Source organism: Lissotriton vulgaris, chromosome 10 (assembly GCF_964263255.1).
Source record: "Lissotriton vulgaris chromosome 10, aLisVul1.2, whole genome shotgun sequence".
Classification (NCBI taxonomy): Eukaryota; Metazoa; Chordata; class Amphibia; order Caudata; family Salamandridae; genus Lissotriton; species Lissotriton vulgaris.
This window is the reverse complement of record NC_141698.1, coordinates 887,972,508-887,996,539: the sequence shown is the minus strand read 5'-3', so window position 1 is coordinate 887,996,539 and position 24,032 is coordinate 887,972,508. Positions and strand designations below refer to the sequence as shown.

Here is a 24,032-nt window from a genome sequence, read left to right as displayed (position 1 = left end):
ATCCCAAGGATCAGTGTCCTGTGTTATCCAATCGTCCTCGTCCTGTGTGTCAGGTGATGGTGGAGGTGGTGGTGAATTTGATGGTGTAATGATCAAATTAGGGTTAGGCGGAGGAGGGGGATGTATGTGAGGGGAGACAGGTTAGTACCCATGTCCTTCTTTTTCAAAGGTATAAAATGATCCTGTGTGAGATCCAGCTTCCGTTTTTTAAGAAGAATGACCTGGAGGTGTCCAGTTTTCCGGTCAATGCTAAGTCTCTTTTGTTTGGAATCCAAAGGTGGTTGTTTGGGTTGAGGTTCTTTGGATGGAGTTGATTAGGTTGAGGATCTTTGGGCATCGAGTGTTTTGAGTGGGAGTGCTTTTTAGCAGGTTTTGGCTCTGAGACTTTAGGCGTGGGGTATTTCGAAACCGAGTCTTTAGGTGCAGATTTCGGCTCGGATTCTTTAGGTGTGGACTTCGGCTCCGCTTCTTTAGGTGTGGATTCTCGCTCCAAGGCTTTTAGTGTGGATTTCGGTTCTGAGGCTTTAGGTGCGTGTTTCGGCTCCAAAGCTTTAGGCTCGGAAGCTTATGGGTCTGGATCTTTGTGTTTGACTGGTTTTGGCTCCGAGGACTTCGGTGTCGAAGGTGTTTTTGGTGCCGGTGCCGTGGAGACTGGCAAAGCATTGTGTTTGTGTTTTGTGCCGAAGGTGTTTGTTCTGAAACTTTCTCTGTGCTGACCTGAGCCCAAGGGCAAAGGTAATACCGGAGCCTCAGGTTTTGGGTGAGTGGGCACAAGGGGGATCTGTACTCACGGTACGTTGACCCGGAGTGATGGTCGGTTCTTCTTCCATGTCGGAATCGGCTTCGGACAGGGAGACCAGTTCTTCTTCCTCTGCTTTTGGATTTGGTTGGTGGGAATTAGAATCTTCCCCAAAGATGTCTAGTACGGATCCGCTGCCGCTGTGCATCTCGTGGCGTCAAGCTCAACGGTCACAAATGGTTTCTTCAATTGGAATGATCAACACACCTCAAGGTCCTTTTCGTCATGTTCCGGGATAGGCAGAGGTTGCAGACCTCGTGCAAGTCTGTGCGTAGAAACTTAGCACGACACCTGGGACAAAACTTGAATGGAGTCTGTTACATCGACTGCTGGCATGGTCGGCACGGGTAGGCCTGAGGGCCCGCCTTGAAGTTCCAGATCGAAGGATGTCAGATTTTAGACGATGCTCGTTGAATGGAAACCGTGATCGATAGACAATACCGTCAAGGGTAGAGGATTGCACGTCAAAGGGTTTGAAAACGATACCGAACAAGAGCGTAGCAATACACATACAAACCCGATGGTGGAAAAAAACAATCTGGGGTTGGAGCCGATGCCCATGCGCACTATCACTGAAAGGAGGAGTCGCCTACCTCGTGACTGAAAGACTTCTTCGAACAAAAACAAAGTGCAAACATCCGGACCAAACACCAGATGGCGATCTATGCTAAAGCATATGATCTACAGCTCATATCCCTCGAACATAATATTTAGCTTAGCGTACTTTAAGTCCCAAGGGGTACAGCTACCTTCATATGCCATGAGGAGCTTGGGATGCCTTACCTGGAAGATCATGTCAGATTAGCCCCTTTATTATTGTGGGTCAAAATATGGTCATCCCCAGAGGCTGGTCTGATTAGAGCTTGCATTTCAGACCTTGTGTTATTAGATGTAGTAGACCACATAGAATAGCTAGGGTACTTGAAGGTCACCTTTGATAGATTGGGCCTCCTTGATCTTTATAAATTCCCCCAAACAATTGGCCACAACCACAAACTAAGAGTTAAAGGACTGTTTTTAGAGAATTGTATGAATAAGCTCATGGACACTGCTCAGGCCAAGCAATCAATGGGAAATTATAAACCTTACTTGGGGTGCTGTGTTTCCCTTACACAGCATCACTGTTTAGACTCTGCACTTTGTACTTTAAATTTGCTTTTCCATCCCCAGGAGCACAGCAGCAGGATGCATCTCTTTGTTTGTGTGACAACTTTTCGACCCAAAGCACCATTCCTTTATTTCTGTTGTGCCCATTGTATCACGATCCAAGACACCGTTTTTAGGTGCTGTTGCTGCGCAAGGCCAATATGAGACGCATAAGGATGGTGTAATTTTTATGCAGTCTTTAGGTTCACCTGAAATCTGTTCACATCAGGATGAGATATACATTTTTTCAATGTTTTAGACCTGTATATGGCTTTTGTCCCAGATACATTTTGTAAGCTATGGCTTTTCTTTTTTTATGTGTGCTGTTATGTTCATGGCCTTCGACCACATAAAGTTTTCTTTGACTTGACTAATTTTCACAAATATCTTTCAATGCAATCTCCGATGCGAAAAACTTTACTCACCTTCCAGAAATAATTGCATTACCCTTGATCTAAAGGTCTCATCCCCTGAATTAATTGATCTCACCAAGCTGGGGAGTCAAAATGATGAAATATATGGCAAATACTAAGGGAAGATTCAGAGTAAAATCTACAATGAAAGCTGAGATTCTGACTGGGATAGGGAGGTGCTTAGCCTCACTACCTGTAAGCAACAGTATAGACAATATCATTAAGATGTAACGAAACTGGCTTTTAAGTTAACTCACACAAATGCAACCAAGACTAGTCCGGAAAGGAGATCCATTGCCAATACCTAGCTAATTGCCAGCCCACACTAATCTCTCCTTGGTGATTTTAAAAGTAATGGCTGCAGCACTTAATGATGCACCAATGTGTTTGAGAGCCATGACCTACAGGACACAACTAATATGCAGCCTCAGCATAGGGTGGAAGCAGGATTGCAGACTCTCTAATTGGAGGGGGTGGGGGTGTCTCTGCCTGCTTGGGGGTCAGGCGATGCCACCATAAGGCCAGGTAGCTATATGGTCTGAATCAGCCTGGTATCAGGTGGGATGGGGCTGGTCTTCCAATCATGGGTAAGTGGGGATAAACCACGTTTGTTAACAAAACACTAGGTTCCTGGATCATCAACCACTCAATAAGTAGACCAGGGCATGCTGGGTCACACTGCACCATCCTGTGTAAGCAGGGATATGCTGGACACAGAAATGCAAGCTTGCACTCTGGCCAATCAACTGCATGCCCAGAAAGGCACTGGATTCACGTTACAGGGCTGTCCTCCAGGAGTCATCTATGATGGTTTATATATGCGCAACGCCGATGACAGGAATCCACATGGTGAGTTTGAGGGAAAGGTGGGCTGGGGCAGAAGGCTGTTTCTTTTTTTCTGACAGCAAAATTCATGTCACATTGTAACAACAACTTAGCTGGGCCCACCACGGCAAATAATCGGCTCTCCACAACCTGGGACTGGCTGTTATTTCCTTAGGAAGCAGCAAACAGCAACTGAACTGACTTATATATATTATCCCATAGAGCTGTCTGGAGCACCTCGTTGCACAGCTAGAAGCTACTAATTGTGAGTGACAACATTTTTAGTGTGATGCACTAGAACACATTAGTCTAACCCCTGAGGCATGGTATTTAACAGGGCTGCCAATATGAAAAGAATTTAGCAATGCCAAAAGGAACAAAAACAGAATTAAAATGACAAATAAGCCTAACGCCTATACAAATTATAAAACTAAATTTAATATTTAGAAATAAAGTGCATTCTGGGTTCTAGAATTCAAATATTGCTGCTGATTGTACGCACAGTGTGTCAGTTCAAATAGAACAACAAAAGCTGATAAACTTTAGGCAACATTCATCTTTACCTTGGCTACTTCATTGGCTATCCTTTCTTGATATAATTTTTCCACCAGCTGAATTACATTCATGCTATCTTTTTCTTCCATGTCATAGTGCACGCGTACACCTCCATTAAGGCTTTCTTGCTTACACTTTGTCAACTGTACAATTTCCTTCCTCAGTTCTGTATTTTCAAGACTGTATTGTTCTTTAAGGGTTGAAGCCAGTTTTTCAAGTTCTTCTTGATGCTGTATTTTTAGATAATTCACCTCTTGCATGTATTTAGTGGTTAGAGACTGCCTCAATGTCTGCAACTGTTGGATGGGACCACTGGGAATCTTCACAAAACATTCTTCATCCAACTCCGGTCCATTAATCTAAAAATAAAGGAATCAAAAAGCATTATTTTCTAGCCATGAATGAAGTTCTATAACCTGTGCAGGACAAGAAAGTATAAGGGGACTATACAGACTTTTAAATACTCATCATGCATACAATATACTGGTCTCACAGGATGTACAACTGGATGGAAAAAACACAGGCAAACTTAAAAAGGAACCTAGTTAGTAAAAACTGTGCAAACAAAAGATTTCAGTAATTATATTAAGTTCAGGTTCCTACTTGGTGAGAATTTTTGGGTCTGAATGCTGATACTTTTCAGAAGGGGAAGTATTAGTGGTATGCTTTAAAAGGGCTCTCACTTGCCGGAAAGAACCAGCTTACTGGATTAAAATGCAGGATGTAGTGGGTTGCTTTTATTCCAAGCAAATGTGAAAAAAAATTGAGCTGGCTGGAGGAGACAATGAAATGCAAAACAAATAGATGTTCTGTGGTCTGAATGTTTGGTGCCCAAAAAGAAACAAATAATCAAAAGGAGAGGCTGCTTTTAGGGAGATACATAGAATTCTCAGTCAGCTTTTAAAAGTGTGTCACTCTAATCAATATGAGAGGAAGTGGCATGTTTTAACTAGTGTCCTAAAGTATTGTGCAAATATAAGTGGTGCGTCTTTGTGTAAAAGTAAAGTCTGGTAAACGTTTTACCCAAATTAAGTGTATCTGCAGTCAGTCACAGGAGTAGAAAAATGGTTGAGCTAGACAGGACAACAGCAGACAGGATTCTGTGGGACTCTAGTAGAGGCCTCCCCTTTTGGGACCGTGTGGGAAACCTCTGGGAATGAGAACTCTGACTTAAGGGTGACAACTGTGAAGGAACTAGTGATCTGCTGAATGGGCTCTGTCCCATGTCCCGGGATCACTCGTTAGCAAAGAAGTGGAGAGGAATGGGGTGCAGATATCCTGGCTGTCAAGTTGGAGGCTGGAGCATTTTGGCAGTTTCTACAGATGCTCGGGAGGCACTGCAAAAACTGAGATTGGGTATCTGTTACAACCCCCAGAACTGCAGCATGGAAAGGAGGACATACTCTGCTTCTGGAATCTTAGAGGGACCTACGGTGTACCAGCGCCATTGGTAGGATTCTCCCAGCAGCTCACTCAGAGTGCAACAAAAAGAAGTATATGAAAACGCCCAGGGTGCCAGTGAGGGGGAGTCACAGAGTAGTAACATGGTGGGCCTGAGGCACAGGAAGGCTGGATGACAGGTGTCAACAATGGAGAATCACCCACCACCAGAGCTGATCAAGAGTGGAGAGCTTCACAATAAGAGGTGCTGCATTTGGTGAGAAATCTATGGTACTGAATTTGCAAACCCCTGCAAATTTGGTCCTAAATAGACTGGCATAAACAGCTGAGGGACAAGCAGGAGTTCTTTCACCTACCTGCTCAGACCCCAGAAGAGTTGGGAGCCACTAGAGCTGCAAAGATAACTCCTGTAATGGTTGATTATGAAGACACTGAATAACCCAATTACCTCAGAGATTAGCACTCATCAGAGAATGATCAAGATGGAGGGTAAGTTCAAACACAAAGGGTGGTATATATTCTAATTATGGTGAGCCTAGAGATAATGCAATCACAGTCCCAGGACCTGAAACCAAAGGCCGAGCTACTTGAATAAGAGTGCAGAGACAGAGGCAGTGCATCCTACAGATCCCTCACCAAAGCTTCAGATCTAGAGGGAGATGTGTGTCCCTATGAGGGGCTCTGGGAAGAGGGTTTCGTCAGCAGGCACTATTGTTATGGAGCTTGGAGATTCAACTCCAAGAGAAGAGGTGTCCACAGTAGTGGCCAGGCAAAGTTCCACTTCACAGGCAGACACTGGTGTTCTCTGATGTGAGAACATTGACAGAAGGGAAAAGTCAGCAACTCCAAAGTGTGACAAAAGAACGGCTAAACATGAAACGTACGGTGTCTCTGGTATGCTGCTAAATGGAACGTTGAGGATGGGTACACTGCCCAAGAGTTTACAAAGGTTCAGACTCCACAATAAAACTTCAAGTTTATATTGAGGGAGCCTATCACGCTACTTGAATTCTGTCCCAGTTGGCTAGCCTGAATTGATCACCAATTAGTGAAGTGTTGGTAAAGCGGTGAACTAAGTTTTTAAAAAGGGGTTATTACTCTTTCTGCTCTTCTGCTCCACCTCCTTTTTCCCCTCAGCATAACAGGGGTTTGGAGGGTTATGTGCCCTATTTGTGCTGAGTAAACCTACCATTAGACTTATTATTTGAAAATATGGAACTTTATGGATCCAGTGTTTATGGTGAAGGAGTATCTTTTATGATTATTTCAATAAACCCATTTAAACCTGGAAATATGAGCTACGAATAAAGCCTACACTTTTTTCCAACAATTCCATAGACAGAAACCATATTCTATGCGATTTTAGCAAACTTAACTAAATGTGATAAGAGTAATATACAAAGTAAATGGAGAAATTCCATAACTAATGGGATTCAGCATGAGGGGATAGACTGACATTCATTTTCATGAAGAAGCAAGATAGCCAGGGATGAAAAAAGGGTGTTGTGCGCTCCTGATTTGGAAGGTCTGTTAGGAAAAGTGCTTTCTACCTCAATTTCCAGCAAAATTATTCAAATTTCTAAACACTTCTGATGGCTAACAACACCCCTGCTCTGCGCAATTTCAAATTAGGTTTAGTATGAACAGGACCTATCATGCTTGTACTAAGTTTTAACCACTAGCTTTGTTGCCCAGAATTCTCAGTGATCATTTCAATCTTCTGAAATGTAGGTTCAAAGAACTGGCTACAAAAAAATGAATGCTTTAAGAAAATAAGATTACCTCCAAAGAGCTGGTGCGTGGTGCAAGGAAAAGATCAGTTCTTTGGTTGTCTTCAAAATTCTGGTCAGTTTTGAGCTGCAGCTCAGTTAATTCCCTAAGTTGGAAAAAGACAATATAGGCATTTTTTAAACCACCATTGCTGTAGAAAAACTTTTGCATGTAGTTAATATTTACATATTGAGGCTGGATGAAGACTATTGCTTTTCAGACACACTTGTCAAGGATAGTAAACAATATAACATCAGATACATAGGACAACTCAATAAAAATGAACAAGTTGCATGACTGATAAATACAGATTCTTTACTTTAGAATTAAAAAGAAAACTTGAAAACAACATCCTATGGCAATCAGAATATACAATAAATACATACATTTGCAGTCTTAATCACTGCAGAAATTTCTGTCATGTGGCACTGTTATTTTCCTCCGCTGCTACTGTTTAAATTGTTGGCATAACCCAAGAATGATTGTTACAGCAAGGAATAGAGAGTCTAAGGCAGAAATGTTACTTACCTGAAAGAACAGAAAAAGTGTAATCTTCTTTATCTCTGCAAGCACATTAAAGTGGAACAGACCGGACCTTCAGGAATTCTTTGCAGTAGCGAACCAATTCCGCTTGTGATTGGTAATACATTTGATTTGCTTTAATTTCAGTCAAATCAATCAATCAATGAAGATTTATAAAGCACAGCTAATCACCAGACAGGGTATCCAGGCGCATGCAGGTCCTGGAAGCTCATTTGAACAGCCAGGTCTTAAGGGCCCTTTGGAATTCCGGAAGGCAGGTAATGGTCCGGAGCTGCGTGGGGAGGCTGTTCCAAGTCTTTACTGCAATGTGGGAGAAGTCGCGTCCTTCACTTCTGCTTCGGTATATGAGGAGAGTGTTGGCAAGTGATAGGGAAGCAGAGCGTAATCTTCTCAATGGTTGGTCGAAGTTCAAGCAATGGTTGATGTAGGAGGGTCCTTGGTTGTGTAGAGGCTTGTGTGCGTGGGTCAGCAGTTAGAGCAAGTAGAGTTGCCTGAAGTTTGGGTGTGATGGGGGTTCATCAGGAGGGGTGGGGGGTCAAGGATGAGTCTGGCTGCTGCATTCTGTACTGGTTTGAAGTCTCTATAGGAGGTGTGCGGAGATTCCTATGTAGATAGCATTGCTCTAGTCCAGTCGGCTCGTGATGAGGGCCTGTGTCATGGCGCGTCTCGTGTGCAGGGGTAACCACTTGAGGATCTACTGTAGCCTGCACAGAGTGAGGAACCAGGCAGAGCAGACCGTGTTGATATGTGATTTCAGGGTGAGCTTGTTATCAATATTGATCCCAAGGTTTCTGGCGTGGTTGGAGGGTGTGAGTGTGGGTCATAGGTCTGATGGCCACCAGGAGTCGTTCCATGGGTTGCTGTTATTCCCAAAGATCAGTACTTCCGTCTTGTCCGTGTTCAGCTTCAGGCAGTTCTTCATCCAGTCAGCTATACTTGTCATGCACCTCTGGAAGTTGGTCCTAGTGGTGGGAGGGTCATCGTGAGTGAGAGAATAAGCAGAGAATCGCCGGCATCAGATATTCTATTGAGACCCTGAGATCTGACGATGTTGGCCAGCACGGTCATATAGCGCTGAAGTGCATGGGGCAAAAGAGGAGCCTTAGGGGACACTGCACACTAAATCCTTGGGTTCAGAGGAGAAAGGTGGTAGGCAGACACTCCGTGTTCTTCGGGGGAGCAAGGAAGAGATCCACTTGAGCGTGTCCCCTTGGTTGCCGATGTGGTGGAGTCTTTCAATCAGCTTGTGGCGGGATACAGTGTCAAAGGCTGCTGAGGGGTCAAAGAGGATCAGAGCTGCTGTTTCTCCAAAGTAGAGGAGGGTTCAAATGTCGTCGGTGGCTGCAATCAAAGTGGTCTCAGTGTCAGTGCTGTGATTGCTGCAGAAGCCGGATTCCGAGGTTTCAGGTAACTGGATCTGCTCCAGGTGTGTTGTGCGTTGATTGTTGATAATCTTTTCCAGTACCTTGGCTGGGAATAGGCGCAAGGAGATTAGCAAGTAGTTTCTGAGCTAGCTGGGGTCGGTGGAGGGTTTTTTGAGAAGTGGTCTTACTTCGGTGTGTTTCCCGGCATCGGGAAATGTTGCGGTGGTGCTTGAGGTGTTGAGCAGGGTGGCGAGTTTGTAGCCGATCCTTTGATTTTCAAGGTTGAAGAAGCGGTCTCAGTGCTGTGATTGCTGCGGAAGCCGGATTGGGAGGTGTCAGGTAGCTGGTTCTGCTCCGGTGTGTTGTGAGTTGATTGTTGATAATCTTTTCCAGTACCTTAGCTTGGAACGGGCACAAGGAGATTGGCAAGTTGTTTCTGAACTCGGCAAAGGGTTTTTGAGGAGTGGTCTGACTTTGGTGTGTTTCCCGCATCAGGAAATGTTGCAGTGGTGTTTGAGGTGTTAAACAGGGTGGTGAGTTTGTAGCCGATCCTTTGATTTTCAAGGTTGAAATGTGGTGAGGGTGTCTGTGGGGGCTCTTGAATGGATGGATTTCATGACGGAGGTGGTGTCCTGGGTGGAGAGGAGGCTCCAGGTGGTCAGACTGGGGTTTTGTCGGTTTTGGTGGTGATATTCATGATAAAACAAGGCAACAGCCTTAGATTTCTGGTGGTCATGTGCTTAACTCTGTCTAGGAGAAAATAGTTCGTCCCTGCCCCGGGCAATTTACCACTTGCTCTCTTCAAAGATGCCCTTTATCATTAGTTCAAATTCTGTCAACAGTGCAATCAACATGTCTGAAAATGGCCATATTCACCTACTCTTTCTGTGGTGTCCTCCAAAGTCTGCCTTTGGGCGGCCTTCTCCTTACACCTTGCCTATGGTGCTTTCCAGACTTGGCAGATACAAATCGGTACCTTTTCATGGGTTTGGATGTGGAATTTAATTTTACAGAATCCTATATGAGATCTTCTTGCTTGCACTTCACATCCTCCACTTAGTTCCGCACATAGTTTCTCTTTGAGGTGATGGTAGCCAGCAGGTCGACAGTGCTAAGCATTTGCTTTCTCTGGTTCCCATGCTACAGGTTTGATTGAGTTTGAGCTTGAGTTATAAATAGAAACTTGATGATTGTGCAAGAGAGGAGCTTGGATAGTAATTGTTAGGTGCACAAAGAAAAAAGGAACATTTAAAGCATTTATCAAAAGGTAAAACATCAGTAGCATACCAGTAATGTATGTATGCATGCATGTATGCAATCAAATGCAACTAAACAATTTGTGTACAGAGACATCTGTGTGCCTGAATACAGAGTAGGGCCAACAATCATTGCTTTGGGAGCTGATGGAGACTACCATCTTATTCAAATCTAATCACTGTTAGTTGCCCTTCACATTCCCGGCATTTGCTGATGGCTTGGACCACAGCTACATGTTCAATGAGAATCACCTGGCTACTGAAACATCAAGGTCTGTGCATGTGTCCAGAGTTCTTAAGTGGGCGATAGGGATAGATGAGATGAACCACTGTAAACACGTTCTTAGCTCTTTTGCTTCCGTCACCCAGCTTGCCCACTCTCAGCCATTGAACAAAAAGCAAAGCATAAAAAAATAGAGCCCCAGTCAACTTCTGCGGTCTCATCCATTTGAAAGGTTTTGATAAACACTTGATGGCAATGTCAGGTAACGATCATGGATTTGAAGACCTGATCTCAATCACACACTTTTCACAAGACATTTTACAGTTAGTGAAACAATTACATAAGCAAATAGATGGCATATCAGCTCTACTAAGACTTTTTTTGCATAAATGATGGTACTAGAACATCCAGAAGAAAATAGAAATTAGAACAAAGTGTGCAAAAGAATGTAATTAACAAGTGCGGAAAAAAAAAATTCAAAATATGGACGCAGAGAGGATCGTTTTTCTATCTCTAATTGAGTGTAGTCCGTTCAACTAGATAACTGCCTGAAGTGGCTAAATGAAGACAAAGTCCCTAGAGACTAAAAAATATCAAAAGATGCTTGGGTCTAAGTTAAGAAAAGTAGTAACTCATTTAGCTTTTCCAAGTATTGAAAGTGCCATTTGAAAAATGGTACAATTAGCAGCAGTAAGCAATCTCTTGGTGACTTTGTGACTCACGGATTAGAAGAAACACAATTTACACTACTAGTAAGTAACAAATCTTCATGGGGTTACTTTCCTTCTTTGGATATTAAAAGTAAATGGATGTAAAAAGGCACTTGTCTTGATTAGATAGCTCTGAAGCGATGCAGCTTACAGTTTGCTTGTTATCACATGATGGTAGCTAGAAAGGCATCTGAAAGGTCAAAAATATATTATGAAAGCATTGTCGATTAGCAAACAGATCCCACGGAACGCATGGTGCATTCTTTGGAGAGTGCAAATGGTGTCCACTGCAATATCTACTTACTATAGGCTTCAAACAGAAGAACACTTGAGGGACTAACCTACAGGTCAACAAATAGTTCTTAGGACTACTAGCATGAATTAAACTTAATGGATAGGAGAGTAAACAGCAAAAAACTAGCAAGACAGAACCCACAGTAAAAAGTGAGATTAATTGCCAGAAAGCAATATAATTACACCTGCTGCAATACGAACTGATTTATCTCAGAGATTGTTCTTGTTGGCATTAAGACTTTATAGAAGAGAAAATGGAGCTGGCTGGTGAGTTTCCATTTGCTTCTGGGGCAGGAGTTCATGCTTCAGAGACAGTATACATAAACAGATCAGTGGTTCTACTGACATACCCAAGACTATCTTCATAACAGAAGGAAAATGAAGCATGCTCTATTTTAAAGCAGAAAGCAAAATTCCCTTTTGGGTATCTTGACATGAGAAAAATACAACACTCAGAATATTAGATCAGAATGACGCATTTTTGGGAATTCAGATACCACAGGTTACTTTTTTTATGTCTGCTTTGACCATGCAGCTGTCTGCAAGCTATATTGTTACCAACTGTTTAAAATAAACAGAGCAGTAGATGTGGGCAAGAAAGGGTCCAAGGCAACAGCTTAATATCATTGGACGCAGAGAGGTGTTTGACCAAGTAGACTGGATCATGTCCAGGCTTGGGCGTACACTTTATTCATGAATCATGACATATTGCCTAACCCAGGGGGCTAGAGTCAGACTGAGTGGTGTAATAACAGAATTAATATAAGATAAGGGCTGAGAGAGGTACGCCCTTCTTCCCCCTTGTAGATTGCTCTAGTTCTTACAGTGGATATGGGACAATCTATACACTGTAGGAGTGAAGTTAGGCTACAACATCTTTAAGGCTATGCCCTTTACTGAGGATATATTATTCCCATTGACCAGTTCAGAAACAAATAAATCCATCAATTTTTTGGGAACTGGACCTCTTTCAGATGGCACTGGGGTTTAAGATTAATTCAACAAATCTGAAGGACTGAACCTCAATACCCCTGAATCAAAAATACAGTTTTGGGGGAAACCTGTCCCCTCTAGGTGAATGCCAATGGAATTAGAATACATGAGAATACTTGTAAATCTCTACCAGAGAAGTTACCAAGGAATGTGACAAAGGTTGTTTGCATGGCACCATAAGCAACAATTCTTGTGGGAGGTATGAATAGGCAGCAGTGAGGACAGTCCTGTCCAAAATGCTCTGACTTTTCCGAACTCTCCTCCTGACTATTCGAAGGGTGACATACATAACCTACACCATCTGCCTCATATATATTTGGCTAGGGAAGATGTTGATAAAGATGGTAAACACCAAGATGCCTAGAGATGAAGGCCTAGAACTCTCACATTTACTCAAATACTAGGAGACAGCACATTTACGGTATTTGTTTCAGTGGTTGCACACAGAAACTCTGAAAGTATGGTGATATACAGACTAAAATCAATTAGGCAGAACTCTGTGGAAGGGTGCAGGATTACCCAAAGTCCAGAGGAACCCCCACAAACTTAGTTTGCCACCGGCAGGGACAACATTAAAATCTGGGATGAAGTAAGGGTTGGGGGGGCACTAACCCCACATCTTTTGCCCTTTACACCCTTCCTTAATAAGACTACCCTTTCCCTGGGAAAGGGTGATATGGAATTTCACACAAGTTTTACCAGGGTTAGACCAAACCATTTCAACAGCTTACGCATACGCTCAATGGAATCTTTACCAATGATGAGAGGTTATCGACTGAGGAATCTATCCCTCTGTCATGGTCTGACCATCTGGCCGTTCCATTCCTACTTAGCTATCCCCACACATCTGCGCCCCCAAACATACCCAGCAAACAAGAACTTCGTAGGAACTACAAGGATATTTCAAATAGTTCCCTCTCCCCGTGGGCATCCAACTTGTGTCCATCTCAGGATGAAAGTGCTTCCACAGCTGCAACGCAGTTTGAAAGAACCATGACGGAAGCTCTAGATGAATTAGCCCTGTTACAACCTTGCCGACGTACCAGGAAAAGGCCCTCAGCCCCTTGGTTCTCTGAACACCTTAGACTCCTGAGACAGGAGGTAAAGAGACAGGAGCGCCTCTGGCACACAAGATGGGACCAAAAAGATAAGGAAGCTCATAAGATCCTGCTTAGAAAATATAAGGCCGAAATTATAAAAGCCAAGCACGAGCATTTCACGACCCTGACAACTTCATTGTCCTCCCCTAAAGAGCTCTTTAGGGTTGTAGATTCACTTATAACCCTTCAAACCCCAGATCCCGTAGTGGCGTCCCAAGAGCTTTGTAATAACATCGCATCTTTCTTACAGACAAAAATATCAGACATCTACTCTGCTTTGGAGTTACAGAAATCGCTTATGAGTGGGCCCCCTGCTTTAGGGGCTATGGATCCCGCCCTGGTTGAAAAATCTTCCCCGGGAACCTTAGACTCCTTTCCCCATCTCTCTGTGGAGACGCTGGATAGCCTCCTTAACAAAACTAAATCAGGCTCTCCTTTGGATGTGTGTCCCCTAAGGATTCTTAAACAGTGCAGGGAAATTCTCCTGCCGCCTCTGGTAGACATCATGAATAGAGCCATGAGAGACGGCGTCTTCCCCACCCGATGGAAAAGTGCGGTGGTAAAACCTCTTTTAAAAAAGCCCTCCCTGGATCCGTCGGTCTTAAAAAACTTCCGGCCCATTTCATTACTCCCAGCCCCAGCAAAGATGCTAGAGGCGCATCTCAATGCGCACCTTGCCGCTTTTGTTGAGAGTTCGGAATGTCTCGATTCCTCTCAACATGGCTTCAGGAGGGAACACAGCACTGAGTCAGCCCTCACCATAGTGTTGGATAATATCCGCACTCGCGTTGATGAGGGCCAGACCACCCTCCTGATCCTCCTAGATCTGACAGCGGCCTTTGATACCCTCTCCCCCTCAGTACTAACATCTCGGCTGAGGGTGATTGGGGTGCGTGGTACAGCCCTGGATCTTCTCACGTCTTTCCTCACCCATCGAGTGCAAAGAGTGAAGCTGGGGGAGTACCTATCTCCATCACTCCCTGTGCAATGTGGGGTCCCCCAGGGGTCGGCCCTCAGTCCGACCCTATTTAACATCTACGTGACCCCACTTGTCAGGCTTATCAGATCTTATGGGATGGAGATAGTTTCCTATGCGGACGACACCCAGATCCTGGTCTCTCTCTCCCAGGCTAGCGTCCCGACTGCCTCCAATTTCAGATCTTGTATGGAGGCAGTCGGTAAATGGATGATCCTAAACTCGCTTAAATTAAACGGAGAGAAGACGGAGGTGCTGGTGTTCGGAGGGAAAGAGGTAGTATGGTCATCCTGCTGGTGGCCAGACTCATTAGGAGCCTGTCCCACCCCCACCTCCTCCGCAAAAAATCTGGGGGTTATGATTGACCCTGCCCTTGACATGGGTAAGCAGATCAGTCGAACCATCCCCACCTGCTGGGGCATCATCCATGTCCTGAGGAGGATTAGGCATTACCTATCCTTACAGGCAAGGGAACAGCTTGCTGTTGCCCTTATCGGCTCCAGAATGGACTACTGTAATGCGCTGTATGCGGGCATGAAAAAGAGCCTACTGCAGCGCTTACAGGTAGTCCAGAATGTTTTGGATCTTCCCAGGCGCACCTCAGCCACAGCGGCCAGAAAGCTGATACACTGGCTTCCTGTCGAGGCGCGCATTCACTTTAAGACCGTATGCATGACATACAGGGCTTTGGCCAGAAATAGTCCCACTGGTCTAGGATCTATCCTGTCCCGCTATACTCCCGCTAGGGATCTGCGGTCTTCCGGCAGACTCCTGCTATCTGCCCCCCGTTTCAGGAGAGTGAAATGGGGTGGCAGGGCCTTCTCCACCTTGGCGCCCAAGTGGCGGAATGCTCTCCCTTTGGAAATAAGATCGTTACCCACCTTTCAGGCATTCAAAAGGGCTTTAAAAACACACCTTTTTGTGCAAGCGTATCTGCAGTGATGTAGCGATTCCTCTTTTGATCTGTTTTGTTAGGCGCCTTGATGCCTTCGGGTTATTGTTTGCGCGTTATAAATTTTATTCATTCATTCAGCTTAAAAATTAATATGAGTTTCAGGAGGAGGAGAGGTTTAGGTATTTACAAGTGAGACAGTGGGTCATGCAGTAGCATACCCAATGTCTCACTTGTAAATACCTACACTCAGAAGCTTCCTTTCAGGATCCATCAAACATTGGAATAGCCTACCGAGCCGCATAAGGGCCCTGCTTACTTTAATGGCATTTAGGATGGATCTTAAAATCCTGGCTATTTATTAACTAGGGCTAGGTTGTTTCCCTTGCTCAGGAAAGCTAGTGCCAAGACACTTCTGGTATATGTGTGCTCAATAAACTGTTATAACTATTTATAATGCATATACCGCTCACACATAGACAATATCACTAATCTATAAGATCCTTCTAGAGCTGAAAACCTCAACTCAAAGATCATTTCGGAGGCCATGGGAAAAATAATTTGCATTTCGTGGATGAAGGTCAATGAGAGCTGATCTTACAGAGAGAGAACAATTTTGCAACCATGCACAGAGCAGGGTAATATACAAATACAGTGTAGATGGCTCTCTAAATTATACCAATTATATCGGGTCAACGGATTCCATTTGGATGTATGTTGTAGGGAACACTGATTAATATTCTGCGGATTTGCATACGACTTCAAAGGTATTGGTGCAAAGTACTAGGCACTATTGCAGAAATGTTGGGTTCCAAGCTGGTTAGATGCTAGTCTGTAATCATGCTGGGTGCCCACACAGATCCAGAACTAGGTGGAAGACTATATCCTCCACTAGTATGACAGCAAAATATATTAATCTCACCCTATGGTGAAGGGGAAATACTTATCTACATTACTGTTGTATGGTTTATAGGCCTCTTTCTGAGTGATTGTTAAGTTAGCATGGCTTGTTCGAAGTTTAAATGCCATTTTTCCATTTGCTGCTTCTGCCCACGACACTGCTTGACTGTTTTTGCCGAGTTCGCTTTCACGAAGGTCTATACAGGAGAAAAGGTTTGTTTTTCGACATCTCTAGACATACATCGTGTTCCCAGTCTGCATAGTGAATGCTAAGCCGCCAAGGTTATCATAATGTGCGAGCCTGTTTATCAGCGTGTCCGTGTGACACAACAATTTGGCAGCTGAAACAGAGTAGGATTCTGGAGCCTTTATCATAGCACACTTGCCAGAATTGCACACACTTGGAAGATTCCAGGCATGCAGAGAGACTAACTGGTCCTGATTTAATTTACACTTACTGAGCAGACAGGTAAATGGGGTCCCCCTAAGAAATCTGAAGAGACCTTCTATAGTTTTGTAATACATAGTTTCTAGATAGGGAGGGTGCTTTAAATAGGTGCTTTTCATCACCTGTTTGCACTATCATTGTAACATGATTCCTCCTTTTGTATTTTATGGAATTGTAACCATGCTGTCTGTATTATTATTACCCATATGTATGCTGATGCTGATTAAAATACTGCGCTTGAGATCACGTAATTAAAATAAACATTTTAACCTTACCGTGAGTCTATTTTACTCCTGTTGTGGACTGGTATGATTGTATAACAAAAGAGTGTTCTCACTTCCCACCATTCCTGAGATGGTCCTAAGTCCCATGTTCTAGGTTGTCTAATCATTGGTTTCTTTGCTATAGGACGAAAAGCTAATGTGACACGGATTGCTAGTCTGGTAGGGGATTTTGGGTACTAAGGTGAGTTTTGGCACACCCTAATTCACTGATGGCCTTCGTCTCTGTGCACAGTTCTGGGTTTGCGCAGAATCCCTGTTACATTACATGGTTGCAGACTAAATGGTCATTCTTGGGAATTGAGAAACTTACCTACAAACTGGTGGACACAGAATGACAATTCCAGAGACTGGGGCAGAGCTCTGCTTTCTTGCTCAATCCTGCAATATTCAAATTGCACTAGAAGGCAAAGAGTCCTGCAGCTGCAGGAAACAGAGGAGCATAAGGTCTCAGGGAGAGACCGGTATGAGAAACATGGAGCTTGATGTTACATGCACACATTCATTCACACTGTTGTTTTTTTCCAAAGAAAGCGGAAGGTGCACCTTTCGCTTTCTTTGGTAAAAAAACAACGGTTTCTGACACCTCCGGACAGCGGGTGTGGGAAGTGATTGCACCACCCTAAAAATATACTGTACATAAGGACTGGATGTGCAGGGCCTTGGTCTGCCGCTTGCCCTTTTCTTTGTTACATTAATTCAAACTGAAATACTCCTAAGGAAGTGGATAAGTAGGCACGCTCGGTAGGAGAGAGCTTTAACATGTTTGAATGTTACTGGTTGTCAAGATAAGTTGCGTAACATAAATGTCAATAAATACAACTGAAAATTAAATATTCATAGAGTTGGCTTTGGCTCCACTCTGAGGAGTATCAGCCATCTAACCTCAACCTATTGGCTGGTTGGGGTATCATTCCGCCGTCCACGAAGGCCGCCACTAGAATGAGGGAATATTTTAAATCTCAAAAGTATACTTGATCATCACCTTGATTGTCATTTTCAATTGTTTAGTGCCTATAGGCATTCTAAACATAAATCAATCTCTTTATTTTATTCCCAGTACTAGCAAAGCCAACAAGGCAGATTTTAAAGAGATAAACAGCATTTGTGCATGTAACGTGTGACCACTGCATTTGTGAATGTCTGTCTTTATATGCACTGGCACATAAAAGCCAGAACTATTTGCTATGCCACTGCTTGTGTCGAGCAGTAAAATGCGAAGAAGAAAATATGCAATAATCAATACTAACCCAGACTCATGTGAACCTTATTTCTTTTTCTGACAATAACTTTTGCTTTGTACAAGGCAGCTAGCAGGCAATAAATGATATATGATGTTTCAAGAAGAGTTTTCTTTTGAGAACAGACCTTTGCATTATATTTCTCCCCATTCCATAAGGCTTTTCCCAAGAAAAGCAAGATGGAAGGATAACTCACCAAATCTCTTAATCGTGGAAAGAGAGGTTTCACCTAGCAAGAAAACCCTCTTTATACATTTTTACAACTCCTGGAACAGGGATAACGATAATGACCACATCGCTACCCTGGAATCATTTTTACTATATGTCAGTCAAGATAACAACACAAACGATGAGTGCGTCCTATTGGGCGATTTTAATATTCATCCTTGTAATAACATGTGCAGTATAGGCGATCCCCTGAGCTTCCCGAATACAGGGGAAATTCATTTTGAGCACACCAAGGCCGGAGAGGCATTAGAAGAATTGTTAGCTAATTTTAACCTATCTGAACCAACAACCTCGGATGGGAAGATGAGAAAAAATACTTATAAAGGCTCAGAACCTGGGTCTGTTATAGACTATATATTTGTTACCCCAGGGCTTTTATACCGGACCCTTTCCTATGCAACAGTAGTCTCCTTGTTCAGCAATCACAACCCTGTTTTACTTGAAGTAAAATGGGGGGACTCTGTGGGATCAATGTTAAGTCCTGCTAAGATGAGGTCAGTATTACGCCGGGTGGACCAGGGGAGAAGGATAAAGTGGGCAAACGTGGTCCCTGAAACTTTTTACGCAGACCTCCTCCCAAAAATTGAGGGTTACATGGCCATCTGTGGGGACCTGAGTGCAACTAACCACGATATAATGGGGGCATTTGAATCTATATGCACACATATCTCCTCAGATCTGACAGCAAAACTAGGGCAGGGGGCAAATACTCATTGTCGATGGTTCGACACCAAGTGCTCAAAAGCACACAGAGCACTCATGTCAGCCTTAAAACACAACCCGAAAGACATGGCGGACATCGCACTGCTAAGGAGAAAGTACAAGCAAGCTACCAAACAAAGGAAGGATGATATAAAGGCAGCGGTTTGGGACAATCTACTCTCAATAGATGTACTTAGGAACAGCAGCAAATTCTGGTCTATAATTAATGAGCCTTATTTCTCAGACTCGGACAATCGTGTCACTGACTGTGTCATTCCCGACGATAAATGGCTGAGTCATTTTAGAGCAGTCTATGACGATTTGGACTCGGCAGTCCCTGGCTACATAGGGATAATTCCTGAGGCTGGACCAGTAGTTTTTAATGAGACAGAAGTAGAGCTAGCAATTTTAGAGTCAACTAAAAATAAAGCCTCAGGACCAGATGGGGTGCCAGTGGATTTCTATATACACTCCCCGAAACTCTGGGCAAAAATATTGTCTAATATATTTAATGCTGCTAACGGAAACCTTTTTCCTACTTCTTGGGCTACTTCAATTATAGTGCCAATCTTTAAAAAAGGTTGACGTGATGACCCTGGGTGTTATAGACCCATATCCCTCCTAGATTCTGTTATAAAGATCTTAGGCAGAGTCCTCCTGGTTAAGTTGAGGGCCAGTATTAAGGAGTGTGGGGGGTTGTCAAACATCCAGTATAGGTTCAGGGAGAAAAGAGGTACCCTGGAGCAGTGCTCCAATCTGCACATGCTGATCGCCAGGTATACGGTAGCCAAGGAGGGGTCCTTGTTTTTGGCCTTTATGGACCTCTCCTCGGCTTTCGACCTGGTGAACAGAGCCAAGCTATGGGCAATTCTCTTGGAACTTGGTATTGATGGGGCTTTAGTCAAATTTATGGCATCGCTCCACCAGGAGCTGTTCTCCCAAATCCGGGTCACCAACGAGGGAAGGTGCACTTCTAGCTTTAAATCTATGCGTGGAGTGCACCAGGGCTGTATCTTGGCCCCCCTCCTCTTTACCATCTATATCAATGGCCTAGGACAACATCTGGAGGAGGTGGGCGGGGACGTTCCGCGTATGGGAGAAACTAAGATCCCTGCTCTCCTATACGCGGATGCCGCCGTCCTTATAGCCCGCACTGGCAATGGTTTGCAGCTTTTACTTGATGCATTTGGGGCATTTATGGACAGGTTGGACCTTAAGGTAAACAGCAATAAATCTCACACCATGGTGGTTGGATTCCACAGAAATAGGGGTAAATCAAAAATGTTTAAATGTAAGGGAGAGGTGGACACAAGGGTAGCTGTTTTCCCTTACCTGGGGGTGCTCTTTGACGAGAGAGGCTCCTGGGGCCCTCAGGTAAGGGCAAAGAGTTTATCTGTGGCCAGATCAACCGCGGCACTCATGGGTTTCACAAAAAGGTTGGGGGCGAGGCCGATGGAGGCCCTGCTTAAGGTCTACAATGCTAAATGCATCTCTATTGCGATGTATGGGTCGGCCTTATGGGGACATGTACATTTAGAAACAATCCAGAGGGTAGAAAACAGGTTCTTGCGATCTGTGCTGTCCGTGCCCCAGTCAACTCCGACTTTTTCTACGCATGCGGAGATGGGCCTGGACTATGCCACTGATAGGCTTAACCTGGCGCCATTAACATTCTGGCTTAAGACCTGGCTTAATAAGGAACTAACCCTCAACCATGCGATTTTAACTGATGTAATGTCCCTAGATAATTCCCACAAAGTGCCCTGGTTGGAGTACCTAAGAAAATCTTTTGAACATCTGGGACGGCCGGATCTTTTCTCGTCACCATCCAGTATTAGGAAAGTGGATGTGAATTTGGTCAAAAAACAGTTCATGGAAAGGGCCTGTCTAGCTAGAGAGGACAGGGAACTGTTGAAACCTACTGTGTGATCCCACTATATGCTCTTGGGTTCAACTTCTCTTGAGCATTACCTTATAACCGTCACTAAACCATTTCATAGGTTTCTATTGATAAAGTTCAGGTTTAATTTGATTCATTTTTACTTGGGTTATTACCCAACTTGGGTTAAACCAGAGCTAGCCACCCCTTGCAGTTATGATCAATTCTCAACCCAGGACACAATGCACTTTGTAATGTTTTGCGCGCTCTTCTCGGACATTAGAAAAAAATACCTGATACCTATTTTGAAGGAGGCTGGCTTTACGCAAGTGAGACCGGCACTGGTTTTCCTTCAGTCCTTGAGTAGCATCCGCACTACATTTTGCGTGGCAAATTTTTTAGTGGCGGCTTCGAGGATTAAATTGCGTAACGCCCCACGGTCTGTGACATAATGAATTTGTATGATGTTATTTATTTATGTGTTTTTAATCTTTATGCTATATTATTCCATATATTGAAAATGAAAGTGTATCAAATAATTTTATATGTGTATACAAATTTGTTTTTATGCCTTTTATGATTTTTTTTAAATCGAATAAAGTGTATTTGACTGACTGGAAGGATAAGTCCTATGGTGAAACTGACAAAGCAGAGTTACAGATTTTTCATGTACATATTCTTAACATATTTTATGGCAAAGATCTATTTAAGCGCCCCTTTGATTGAAGCATCCATGTCTACAGTTAATTATTGATAATGATTACGAAAGGTCTTTTTAATGTATGTTTCACCCAATCCGTCACTATTATGGTTCATTTTATGGCTGATAATTATCTATGTACATTTGTAAGAGCATCCTTGACTCAACAATTTGATGTCCGAGAGATGCAGCAAAACATAAGCGTTACAAGATACTACAAACTTTTTGGGAAGTGGTATGCCTAGTTACTCAGAACTAGAACCCCTGCCAATAATAAACTCAAGCAGCCTCATACAAAAATTACAGCCAGAAACTAAGAAATCGGCTGAAAAAGAAAGTTGGGTATTTGCTCATTTAATTAAATGTAGGTTGTGAAGGGTGATAATGGTTTCCATCATTGACTGTACTGCCATCTTATGATCAGTCATCCAGACATGGGTAAAGATGGGCACCTAACTTGTTAAGGAAATAGTCAAACGTGTTAAGCATTTGGAAAGCACTTACAGTATAGTCTATGCCAAAATCTAGCCAGTTGAACTGGTGCAGTGCTTCTACTCTAATCCAAATCAGTAAATGTTACGTCTTTTTCTCTTACGGAGAAGCATCAGTGCGCTTGTTGAGCTTTCATGAACAAATACACATAAATAGACATGTGCACTATTTCATTCCTAATCACTATTTTTACCTAGCCAATAGGGAGAGTAAACTGGGGTACTGACTTGACATACAACAGAGATTTGTCCCCACATTTTTGGCTCATTGAATCTTCCACTGAAAAAATAAGATGACTTTGTCAACAGTTTTCGTTTTTTACCTTCAGTGATACCAATGAACATACTTCGCCAACAATGCTACACACTGAAATGTAACATTCACCAACATGAAGTTAGAATGATAACATGTCATCCATGCAAGGCTACACCTTCTTTTATTTTTTTAAATAAATTATAATAAATAAAAAACAACATTTATTACATATATATGCATGTATATACAAATGGCAGTTGAATAAAAAGGAAAATAAAAATTACAGAAACCAAATTTAATTAAAAAAAGGCATTTTATTGTATGGAAAGTGGTACTCCAACAGTAGGTCTCATACATGACTTCGAGAATTGGCCCCAAAAAATCAGAAGTGAAAAAATTCACTCAATAGACCGATTTCCTTCATACTCCATTGTAGCTTTCACACAGATTTATGTTAAATCCAGTACACAAACTCAATTTTCAACAGACTTGGAATAACCAGTGAGTAGTAATAATGGCTGAAGAAAATAAATACCTGATTTGCATATCAGACGACTTGACATCATGAAGCTGCTCCTGTAGATGGATCATCTCTGTTGTATATCGCTCTTCAATGTCTTTTAACTGCTGTTGGAAATAAGACCTGAGGTGCTCGATTTTTTTAGCATGCTGCTCTTCAAGATGTATCCTCTGTTGACTGAATTCTAGTTTAAGTTTCTCAACTTCCTCTAGGGGTTCTGATCGGACGTGCAAATGTTCTTTGAAATCTGCATTATGGACAATCAAGATACAATTATCTTAAAGCATATGGAAGGTGTTAAGGAACAAAGGATACCAAATAAAGCAGCAGCAGCATTAATCTAAAAAATCAAATGGGAAAGTGTAACTTGGATTCAGTTTATGTTTCACATTGTTTCGTGTCTTTAATAAACTAATAAAATCAAAACTTCTAGTTGCTTCACATGTTATTGCAACTCTTTAGATTAAAAAGTAATTTGTATTGAAATATTTCAGGGTAGTGAGTCCGGGTCACACAAAAACAATACAGAGAAGAACACGTTTTAAAGCATGTCAGAAATGTTATACTGAATGTTGTGTGTTACATTTGTATCCACATCTTGTTTTGGCAATATAATTCTAATACTTGTGTTTTAAAAGACATGTAGGGTAAGTGGAGATACTAAGAAACAGAGATGTAGGAATAGCATTTTGGTTAGCACCCCATCATTATACTAATCATTCAGATAGCAGTCCTACAATGAAATGAGGTCTCTTGACATAAGTTGGCTGTGAAGAGCATTGTTCCATCCTCAAATTCACCTCTCACTGGTCTGAGTTGAGAACATAATCAAATGATGCTACCTGCTATGCTATTTGAAATTAACTGTGTCAATAAGATTTAGCAAGTCAATGTAGTAAATGTGCTAAGCATACTCAAGGGTTTAGGAGGGGACAGAGGTTGGACAGCTTATACCATGTAAAGGACGAAAAGTGTGATTGAGTGCCACAAGTAGGTTGTCCAGAGATGCTGAAGAGCCAACTATTTAAAGTGAAGAGGTCTGTCACATATCTTAAAACAATATCCAAAGTACTTTGACTTTTATTAATTCCTCGTGTTTATGTTGCTACACCAGGGAAAATTATGA

The 24,032-nt window shown here is 42.8% G+C and overlaps 1 protein-coding gene across 3 annotated transcripts in view; it reads right to left on the bottom strand.

Moving 5' to 3' along the window:
* The window catches only part of AKAP9 (A-kinase anchoring protein 9), a 1,796,561-nt gene that overhangs the window by 968,767 nt on the left and 803,762 nt on the right, over positions 1-24,032 (bottom strand). For all 3 annotated transcript variants that reach the window (XM_086941844.1, XM_086941845.1, XM_086941846.1), the window contains 3 exons: positions 22,922-23,153; positions 6,922-7,015; positions 3,747-4,097 (listed from right to left, as the gene is read on the bottom strand). In XM_086941844.1, the coding sequence (XP_086797970.1) occupies positions 3,747-4,097; positions 6,922-7,015; positions 22,922-23,153 (677 nt within the window). The remainder of the gene's footprint in view (positions 1-3,746; positions 4,098-6,921; positions 7,016-22,921; positions 23,154-24,032) is intronic.